The sequence below is a fragment of the Nannobrachium achirus genome (genome assembly GCF_963921795.1).
Source record: "Nannobrachium achirus genome assembly, chromosome: 10".
NCBI classification, from domain to species: domain Eukaryota; kingdom Metazoa; phylum Chordata; class Actinopteri; order Myctophiformes; family Myctophidae; genus Nannobrachium; species Nannobrachium achirus.
Window position 1 is genome coordinate 31,003,735 of NC_137819.1, and position 11,210 is coordinate 31,014,944.

Consider the following 11,210-nt stretch of genomic DNA (forward strand, 5'->3'; position numbering starts at 1 on the left):
ATTACTATGCAAGTGGATCTATTCTAATGAACGTATCACCTCTATTTCTGTTCCAGTGCTCTTCTTCTTTTTTTTTGGTCCAATGACAACCACTGCTTGTTTGGACTTGGAGTAATGTTACCAACTTGTCAGACTTGAGTTTTGGCATTTCTACCATCAGATGGGCGGACCTGCCAGCCGACTCAACTGGTGTGGTGAACTAGCCCAGACCCCTTAACCTGACCACCACAGCGCCCCGTGTATCTGTATGTAAGCCTTGATATGTTTGGAAATTCCGATTTTTGTACATCTTGTCAGTAAGGATGGGGGATGTTCATGTTTGGGTCTGTGTAGTGTATGTGTCTCAGTGAAGCGTGTGAGAAATGGAACTAGAAACACAAACCGCTGCAGTATTTCTTTAAAAGAATGTTTATCCATCAGCCTGCAGCTGGTGAACCATTGCACTCGGAGAGCGACTTGCACTCTGCTGTGCCCCCATTGGAACTGGGTACTGGCTTCTGACTGCTCCACATTTACTGAGACTGTTCTGAACTTTACACTCTGTATTTTTATTTGTTTATCTTTAAACCACAGTAACTTGATTGGTTGGTCAAACCTCCACCAGGCCCTGTTCTCCATCTTCAGCCTCATAAAAAGCAGATTGTGGGGCTGTCTTCCCCGACCTAAAGACTCACAAGACAGAGCAGAAATATGGACTAATTTGGCCCTTAGGTGGAGACTGGAGATCTCCCATTTTTATGGTGTGAAAAAGTTGCACCAAATCAAGTGTCAAAACGCACAATGAATGCTCAAACACTGCAGAGACGTTAATTGTCTGCACAGAAAACTGCATAAACTGCATTTACACATTTTCGATCATGTATTTCTCTCAATTACAAGTTATTGGAAGAACGTAAGTCCCATGAAATGTCTGATCAGCAGGCATCCCCACCCAAGCTCTGTCTGATGAGCCAGAACAGATGAAAAGCTGAAAAATAAAATTACATTAGTGGAGGTTTGTTGACCAGGTTCGAGTTGCCTGCCATTTGGCAGCGCTAAGACTGACATGTGGTAAACTAACAAGTCTGTACATTTTAGTGGTCCTGTGTATCTTGCTGTCCTTTGTTCACCTTTTTCCTCTGATCTTGGAGGTGATAGGACAAGTGAAAGCAAAATACCTGGTCACCTTCTGACATTGCTTTGACCTATCCACATTAGTGTAAGTGAGTGAAAGGGAAGCACAGTTAAAGAGTGTACCGTGAACCACTGAGATTCTGGCGTACTTATGTATGCAATGTAACGCACCCCCATTGCAATACAATGAGGGATTTTAAACTGGTGGCTGCCATTTAGTGAAAGGTGGCAGCCCCCTCTGTGTCCTGGCCAATTCATCTGGGCAGTAGCCCTCAAAATGGCTGCTTAGCTAGCGGTGGCCAGAGGGATTCCACTGCCCAGCTTTTGTTTTGAACATTTTTATGTACCGGTATATTTTTTTCTATTTTATTTTTTAATAAACATTTTAAAACTGCCAGTCACTGTGTGGGTTTTTTTATTAGCATTTTGGGATATACTACTGTACTTTACGTAGATAATACTTGGCATGAATGTGAGGAAGACCTGAAGTTGACCTGTTTCTTCCAAGTTTCTCATTCTGGGTGATGACTAGTAGTAGGCTACCAGAAAATGGTTGGCTGTAATTCTCCTGCTTACCACTAGGTGTTGCGCATACACAGTTATAATTATTGATCATACGTTTTTGGCTTTGTTAGCCTTGGATCAAGAGACCAAGATAGTCTTCTTGGTCCAAGAATAGTCTTCTTGGTCCAAGGCTATGGCTGTGTTAAATTGCATCTGGTAGCATACTTTGTATTCAAATTGGACAAAATATAAAGAGCGCTTGTAGACTGTTGGGTTACACTACACGCCCAAAATCAGTAATTAGAATGGTCACGCACCTTGTCATGAAAAGCACTGCCCGCAGCCCTAGGCAGGCTACTGTGTGTGAATAACATCACTCAGGTAAGGCATAGTTTCCATTATAAACAACACTATTGTTCTGTTCCAACTTTTATTATGGAGAACTCATTGTTACTTATCCCCGTCATGCATAACTTGGGCCTACTTGTAATTATTTCCTGAAGAAGCAGCTGGTTATGTTTTGCATATTTTGGTTGTTTAGGCCTATAGGGTATTATAGTCAATTAATGGACTGATTTTCTGAAAACATGTTTAAAGGTGGTAATTAAGGAAGGGCACCCCAGAAACATTCAACGACAGGGCACCTTGGAAGAGTGGGCAGTTTGGGCACTAGGTAAATCAATGTGGGCACTAGCCCCATATAGAACCTCACCCGTCGCTGCATACTGTTGTGCTCCGAGACGAGCACAACAGTATGCAGCGACGGGTGAGGTTCTATATGGGGCTATGTGGGCACCAAAACCGAGTGGGCCGTACTGGCAGTGTGGTTTCTTTTTCTCTAAATTCAGTTGCTTTACTCGGCATTCAGCCACTAGATGTCGCGGTCGACCTGTCTATACTCGAATAGAGCCAAAGATGCTCAATTATTTTATGAAGATACGCCTTCCCTCTCGTGTGGGCGGACCGCTTCAAATAACTCACAAAAACCCCACCGGGAGGAAAGTTAGGAAACTGAGTGTGAGCTGGCGAAAACTTCAGGGAACTCCGATTAGAGATAACGTGTCTTACTCTTTATTTGTCTTGGGCTGCATCTTGAATCACGCTGGGGTCTTCAGCTTAACTTTTGCCAGGTTGGTGGTTTATCACTTATCGTTGATTTCACTCATATGTTGTCGAATCGTGATTGATCTTTCGTTTTGCTACATGCATTAGCTAGTTAGCATTAGCTCATGCATTGACTTGCATGGTACTGTCTGAGCTTATAGCATTTATATGTAGGCTACATCCTAATATGTGCCTAAGTTAGCTTTAGGTAATGTTTAGCTTGTCATCTAAGCATTCTCTGCATTCTCTCTGGGTTTCTTGTGAAACCTCTGCTATGTAAACAAGTATTTGTCTCAATACTAGTCTCTACATACATTGCATTACATCCCAAACTTTTCAGTGCAGTGACTCCCCAAAACATTTCAACTGGGGCAGCCAGAGGGGACCCAACCCCCCTAAGCATTTGGAATTGTAGTTAAGGCATTACATTTTTACTCATGAATTGTAACTTTAGAAATGTGCAGATACCCTGTATACACTTTGCTGCTGGTTTGGTTTACTGTTGTGTTGAGTGAGAAAACAATGTTGAACTTGCCTAATCATCTGGGTGTTCTTGTCATGAAAATGTTTGAGAGCCACTGGTGTACTGTAAGTTTAAATGATGGCAACTTCCCCAGCCTAACCATGACATAGTGTGACTGCGAAGTGTAAACACAAGAATTCTGCCTTATTTCTGTAGCCTGATGGAGCAAATGCAGGAAGAGGACAAAAAGCAAGAGGTCCTGCCGAGCTCCTCTGATCAGAGGCTGAGGTAGGGATGGGACAATTAGGCCTGGGGCCAATTCTGATGAAACGGATGAAAAGTGATGACTCATCACTTTTCATCACTAAACCATCGTTTTCTGGAATGATTTTTGTGCAAAACAAATGCTTGCAATGGATTCAGCATCATGACAAACCCCTAGTTAGACCCCTCACATCCTACTTAAATACCCAGAAAAAAATGTTTTCTGCGTATTTTCCTCCTGTATAGAAAGTCGATGGGAGACCGACTCTAGCGGCTGATAACATCAATTAAGCTGGGTCTCAGAAAGGGTTACCATACCAAAATGTAAACTAGAGACATGTAGGAAGTCAAAAATGTAAAAAATGTACGGTCACCTTGGGTGGTACCAATTTGTGAAGAAGAATTGGCCCCAGGCCTAAATATGAACATTTCATGCCAGCATCCATGTTCTGGAGGAATCATTGGCCAAATAAATAACACCTCTGTGCTTGTAGCTCTGAGCTTGTAGATCTTTAGCAAAGAGATTTTGTGTAGAAGGGGAAAAAAATCACACCCAATGTGAAGTGAGCGGTGCCTTTGAGCAGTGTTCAAGGATATGGAAAACAGTCTCTGTCAATCATTGGAGTGCTGACTGAGGCACCGCTCAAAAACAGTTAAAGTATAGAGTCAACTCCGGTCCTGTGTATGACGAAGGACAATTTAGCGATAGATTAATATCTCTGATATGACTACTGTGAGCATTTTCCCCCCACAAAAAAAACATTATCGTCCTATCCCTAGCAAGAAGACGAGACGGAGGAGGAGGAGGAGGAAGCGGAAGACAAAGGAGGAAGAGGCGGAGACGGGGCAGAGAAATGAAGCAACCTCGCTCCACCAGGCGTTTCCACAGGGCGGAGATGTAGAGGATGAGCGATGCTTGGCTCTGCTGGAGCAGGTGAAGATCAAGAACAAGGTTTGCACATCTTCATGTTTCAGTAGTAATGAATACAGTCACATTTGACTAAGACTAGGCCTGTCACAGTTATTACATAATCACCCAATTTGAGGTAATTGGTATTATTTTGTCTCCACGTTGAAATTCTTTTCACGTTTTCAATATTGGAAATGGCAGATCTACAAGCTAACAATGTGTAGTATCAACTAAGATCCATTGTGAGCTTGTAGATCGGCAATTTCAATTATGAATGTTTTTGTTTAAAGATTGAAAGTAAGTTATTAAATATGTCAGTCCTTTCAGTTGTCGTATTTTTTGTTTTGTTTTCAAAGACTAAAAGCAAAACAGAAATGTAATTCACATTTCTGTCACAATTTTGAATGCGAAAAAAACAAACTGTTAATGGCAATTATTTGTGACAATTAATCATAAGTAACAGTGTAACAGTCCCTAACCAAGACATGTACAAGGATGCAAGAGGTTCTGATTGTGCTTTGAAAGCAATGTGATCATTTGTATTGAAAGACTTTCCTATGCCATCTGCTTTTCTAGAAGATACTTGAATCGATGTCCCAGGAGCAGTTGCTGGACCTGACACTGAAGTATTTTGACAAGGACCCAGGGGCTTTCTATGATGCCCAGTATATGTCCCAACACCGCCATGATCCCCTACCATCTGCTGGACTGCCTGCAGTGACATGGTGTACATGTGGGAATTGTAAGGACCTGCCCACAGACCAGGAGAGGATATGCTGCGGCCAGGAACCATGCACTAGTCGGCTGCCACGATTCACTTTGTACTGCCTGGATGCAGGCCTCCTACGGCTCCATAGGCGCCTTAGGCTGTACAGGGATGGCTTGCTGGGGACCAAGCAAACTAGAGAGCTTGGGGAAGACAACCGGGAGTTCCGCGATGCTGCCTACAGAAACTACATCCTTTGGCAATCAGGCCCTTTAGGTTTGTGTGAAAATGGTTGCACTAAATCATACAATTTAGGTTTGTGTGAAAATGGTTGCACTAAATCATACATTTTAAAATGATTTGCAGCCTTGAGTTATTTGTGCTTTCCTCTTTAGATAATCGGAGAAACCACGTTGCCGTTCCGAGCTGCTGTGTGTGGGCAGTGAGGGACCATTTCCCTGACCCCTGGGGACAGTACCCTGCTTATGTTCCTGACCACTAGGCTGACCCTCTACCATTCCCTCATGCACACATGGTGTATCATCAGGGCATCGAGACATATGTTAAGAAATGCTGTGTTTTAAGATCTTTTGAAAATGGCAGATCCACAAGCTAGATTGCTATGTGTTACACTGTGAACTTGTAGATCAGCTATTTTCCAATTTATATAGGTTAAACTGTTTTTTACTAATTTTGCTGGGGTCCCACTTGGAACCTCATATTCAGTTTGTTAGTCATTAGTTGTTGATCTATTACTTATTAGTTGTTTTTACTACAAAAAAAATATAATGCATGTTTTTCAAATGGTGGTTGTGTTTCTCAATTTGTGTCTGTCAGTTATTTGTGACTGGGAAAATACTGTTGTGTCCATGTGAGTGACACATTCACAAAGCATTGGGTAAGGAGTAACATAACCTGAGATCAGAATCAGAACATTATGACAAATGAACCATTCTGTACTGACAGTCTTTTGCTCAGTATCAAAATAGGGGCTTCATTTATTATGTCCATGCAGGAAATGAAATACTAATAATGTGATCAAGTAGAAAATCACTTCTAAATATTTAGATTATAGCCTGTCTAATGTCGTTTGAACTTTGTACAAAATAAATCCATCTAAATATAATATATTATATAAACATAATTGATATGTGTAAAAGTATATTTTCCTCTGCAGTATAATTCAAATATATTATAGATACATACTCTCAAAACAAGGATCTATAATACAAAAATGTGCTTTTTTACACAGTATTCAAAGAACAAACACAAAGTACTGCAACAACACTTAAAGGTGTATTCAGTGATAATGAAAGTGGCCGGGGGTCATTTGTCCCTTACTGGACTTACAGCGTGGAAATGTTTAGTTTTTTATCGATTTTTTACACCATTATAATGTTCTCGTTTTGATCATTAGACCCAATCACTGAATATCGGTAGGCCTACGTCTCCAGCTTCAGGATATGTATGATGCTGATTTACTACGAGACTGTGGCATTTTCAGAGTTCAGTAGTTTACAATCTAGGCATTTAGCAGACGTTCTTAATTCAGAGCGACTGTGGTTCTCAAAACTTTTATTTTGACCATCATAACTAAACATAACATAACTACGGCCATACTCTACCCTGATTGGTCGAGGACTGGCTGGCCACCTCTGAAAACCAAATCTAGTTATGCTCGTAACACGGGCCATGGTGGAAGTCCTTATATGGTGAGCACACATTCTAGTGAGGAGAATGAATGGAAAATGTACCAATTATATTTTTATTTGAATGAAATACAAACACTGAATATACCTTTAAAAGCGTAGGCATACTTAACCGGTTGATATCCATAAAGATAAAGAAAACCGGTTGATATCCATAAAGATAAAGAAAGACTAAATTACAATCAGACATAAGGTGCTTAGCAGATCCATATTGCACACATAAAGGTGACTAAATACAAATGGAACTAGAGACCAATAAGTAGGCCTGTTTGAGTAATGAAACTGATCTGTAGTCTTTGTACTTTTGCTAGCTTAATGAAAATTCAATCAATAAATATGTCATTTTGAGTTATAGATTTACACATCCCTGATTTAGTTATTTCAGCATGCAGTAGTTTGGCTCATCACTAGTGAGAGTAATCCTAACTTATTTATCATGTATTAACGTGCCCTTGTTTAATGCCATTCATGTGTATGAGAAAAGCTAGATTCGCAAGTGTTACGTGGGGTGATATTGGTTAACATAGTGGCAAGTTTGTTAACACCTTATACAGTACAGCATGCAATGAGATGCCACTTGACACAAACCTCATGATGCTATTGGCTGACAAAATATAGGAATAAAAACGTCATTATTTTTAACGGAGCATGTTTTCATTTTGTCTTTTTTTTTTTTTTTAGTTTTTTGTATAATTTTGTTACTCTACCACTGTACAGTTTTGAAACATGTAAACATTCATGGTCCATGAATGATTACATTTTAATTATAATAATTTCAGATATTTAAATATATAGTGTGGAAAGGCATGCTTTCATTCAACATTTTTAAAAGATCTTGTGGATATACATTTTTGTATTCTTCCTTTTCATAATCTTTTTTAGCTCCCATCTTTATGATCAATATGTCAGGCAGATTCTCTGTGAGCTGTAACACATGAAGATATGTCTAGCAATTACTTTTTATCCCATCCCCATTTAATGTGTGTGTGTGTGTGTGTTCCCCATCTGCAAAGCCTTTGTCTCCCTCTGAGAGTGACAGACCAGTTTGCTGGAAAACAACAAAAATGTTGGATCTTTCGTAAAAACAGTTCACAGTCCACTTCTTTACTCCTGTAAACCAGTGATGTGGCAATACAGTTTATTCTGATCTGAAGGTCCAGAGGGCACACGTCTGGAATGTTTTGTACGGGATGAGGAAAGTGTGGAAATCTGAGATGGGAGATATTGTAACTTTAACAGGCATCTGTTCGTGGCTACCGTAGAATCAGTACTGCTGGGGTCGAGACTTGGTCGCTCATAGACCAGCAGCAACACACGAATGGCACTTGATGTCACTTGGGAGGATCACATCAGAAATGTGTTGTGACCTTGTCTGTGACCTGCAGGTTACAGGTTACAACTCTGCAGTGCAGATATCCGGACACTGATGCTGTAGGTAGTGGAGGAGAGTGATCCTGACTTGGTGTCGGCTATAGCCCCCTTTTTTCCCCTTATGTTCTGCATCAGCCCGTGCCCCCAAAAATGTCTGTCTATCCACTCGCAAAGGCGAGCGGCATTTCCGGCGTGAGGCGTCGCAGCCGAGTGTGATCTACAAGCTCACAACGGTTGCATCTGAGACACGACGTGAGCTTGTATGTCTGCTGTTAACCGGAAGTGTCCCTACAGTAAAGTCTTTCGGAAGCCGGAAACAGGTGGATACGGCCCTGCTTGGACACACAATACACCTGGCCCTGGAATCCTCGTCCTCAGCAACCAAAGCCCCCTCCGCTGACCATGCAGATAAACTAGACTCACCTGTAGCTTCTTTGTAAAAGTTGCCTTTTTCCAGCTTCCAAAGCTTTTAAGACCCTAAATTACTTTTTCTTTGCTGACATTCGCACAAGATGCAGTTGAGCTCCCAGAGCTTTATGTAATATTTGTGTCCATGTGTGGCCATCTCTCGTTAACCACTTAAGCCATATACTTCATCAAAGCGTTGCATAGCAACACACAGGAGCGTATACTAGATTGGCTATTTTCACTTTTTAAAATGTTTTGGACAGAAAAGAGATGTATTGTATAATGGTGACTGATGGGAATGTTTGGTTTTCATTTACTGTATTCTTGTGCTAGACCAGTCGCAGCCTTACAGCCATGAAACACCCCATATTTTTCAGCCACCTTTGTCTGCTTGTCACATTGCCATTATCTCCTGATTATCCCTCCACAAAGTTCAGAACTACAGAGAAAGCTTGAAAAGAAGCGAATAAAGCAGGGTTTGTGAAAAGGCAAGGAAAAGGTGTTTGAAGACAGCCAATTGAAATAATAGACAAGCTACGTTTCAATGGTGTGACATCTGGAAGAGTGCTCTAAAGGAGACGAGATTGGTGGCAGAAGAAAAGAGGGAGCTCCGAATCAAAGGCACCTCTTTATGTAATGAACTACATAGAGTATGTCTCATCTTCTAGCCACCATAGCAGATAGCACACAATAAAGGCCCGCCTTCTCTCGCCCACTCAGACCGTCTCTCTAATTATAACGTCAAGTGTCTTGCTTCCACAAAAAATACAAATAAACAGAAACCCACCAACTGTCTATGATAACAGAGCTGGAAAGCAATCTGTCGACCAAGCCCATGCGTTGGCCGCGGTACGTGTGTGCTCGTGCCAATCCGCTAAAGCAGACAAACTAGCCTCTGCGTGCCAGCCGGCACTCAATCCAACTTGGGTGGCAAAGCTTCACGCAAGGGCAGACACACAGCTGAGCTCACCATAGTTGGAGTTCAGCACTGGATATGTTTTTGGTTTTGTATTATAATTTTTCAGAAAACCATAGAAATAGATTAACAGTGACGGTGAAGGTCATGAGCTGGATTGTATTTGCCAGTTGGAATCAGCATTTGACAAAAGCGATAAAAAAAGATATAACTGAGTGCATTCTTTTTAATTTCAAGGCAGTCGTTTAGTGAGGGAATGCACAAATATGTGAGTACATTTGGGATTAAATTGAATCACTCTAGGGGCATGGTGGCGCAGTCGTACTAGTAGTCAGTAGTGCTGTTGCCTCACAGCTAGAAGGTCCTGGGTTTGATTCCCGCCGGGGACGCTGTGGGCGTGTTCTCTCCTCCCCGTCATCAGTGCCCATACCCTAGGTGGGGTTGGCAAAAGGGCCTTTCTGTATGGAGTTTGCATGTTCTCCCCATGTCTCCTAGGGTCTGTACCCTCACAAAAAACATGCAGTAATCCTGGTTTCTATACTGCCTCCCCCTTGCCAGAAATGGTTGGAATGACGTGTTCCTTCCACGCGCTACGTCCAACTTGGGAAACTCCCCCTGTCAGGTGAAAAGAAACAACTTGGACTCCTCATTCATAGAAGGAAGCATGAGGTCAGTCTGTTGTCTCCCGAGGTTGGCAGAGGGAGTGTAGCGCCCAGGATTACATTAGATAATTGACACCGGGTGAAAAATGGGTTACAAAAATCGTGGGATCAATTTTTAGATTAAAAGAAATAATAATTGAATCACTCTGTGTATTTAACTGGTGGTTTGCATAAAAAAAGCATATTTGGTAATAAAAGGAATCCCTCGCTGTTCATGCTGTAAGGCATCAGTGAGAGGCAAGAGTGGGTGGCAAATAGCACCTGGCCTCAACACTAACGTCCCCCCCCCCAAACCCTCCCTTCCCTCCCTCCACATCCCTCTCTCCCACACAGAGTGATAGTGACTTATCTGGGTCACCTCGTGAGTTTAATCACCATCGAGCTCCCTGGGCTTGCTACCAAATACCTATCATTCATTGTGATCCTAATCAATGGCCATTATGGCCCTAATAAAATCATTTGATTTTGGAGTTTTTCATCTCGACCATAATTGGGATTCTCGGGATTGATTTAACGTGGCATTGATTTCCCTTGTGAATGTTGGGGGGGGATATGTGTTGGTGCTCCCGTCTTTGTGATCAATATGTCAGACAGATTCTCTGTGAGCTGTTAAACATGAAGACATGTCTAGCTAATTAGAGTTACTCTCTTCCAAGTGTGTGTGTGTGTGTGTGTGTGTGTGTGTGTGTGTGTGTGCGCGGGCGCGCGTGCGTGCGTGCGCGTGCGCACACCGCAGTGCATGTGTGTGTTCCTTCTCAGCAAGAGAATAGTTTTTCTCTCCATCTGAGAGTGACAGACCACGGTGTCCTTTCTGCAGGTGTATCAAAGTCATCAGTTTAATTTAGGCTTAATGGAAATTAGAAAATTAACAAATGTTCATGTCACAATGTAATTAAAATGAATTTTGTCTTTGTTCGTAATGACCCATGGATGAATGGGTCTGTTGCTCCCGGCAGAACGGTCTCCCAATTTGAGGTTTGCCTACTGTATATGTAGTACTCTACATTCCATCATTTATCTTTAAGGATCCTACATTATATAACTAGACCTTACCCGTTCAAAGATATGAGCTCTGAAATG

The 11,210-nt window shown here is 41.8% G+C and overlaps 1 protein-coding gene across 1 annotated transcript; it reads left to right on the forward strand.

Annotated features, from left to right (window-relative positions):
- The first annotated feature begins 2,615 nt into the window (after positions 1–2,615).
- LOC308292473 (P2X purinoceptor 7-like) lies at positions 2,616–6,075 on the forward strand. Its single transcript, XM_080734811.1, has 5 exons — positions 2,616–2,747; positions 3,401–3,472; positions 4,229–4,400; positions 4,935–5,340; positions 5,460–6,075. Exons 2-5 carry the CDS (start codon positions 3,405–3,407, stop codon positions 5,564–5,566), a joined length of 753 nt encoding a protein of 250 aa, XP_080590937.1. The 5' UTR covers positions 2,616–2,747; positions 3,401–3,404; the 3' UTR covers positions 5,567–6,075.
- Positions 6,076–11,210: the final 5,135 nt, after the last annotated feature.

Bases quoted from the DNA above. Each gene is read 5' to 3' on its own strand.
- LOC308292473 (XM_080734811.1), top strand. From the start codon at position 3,405: ATGGAGCAAATGCAGGAAGAGGACAAAAAGCAAGAGGTCCTGCCGAGC. The intron at 4,401-4,934 runs GTTTGCACATCT...CTGCTTTTCTAG, and splicing joins AGGTGAAGATCAAGAACAAG to AAGATACTTGAATCGATGTC. The intron at 5,341-5,459 runs GTTTGTGTGAAA...TTTCCTCTTTAG, and splicing joins TTGGCAATCAGGCCCTTTAG to ATAATCGGAGAAACCACGTT.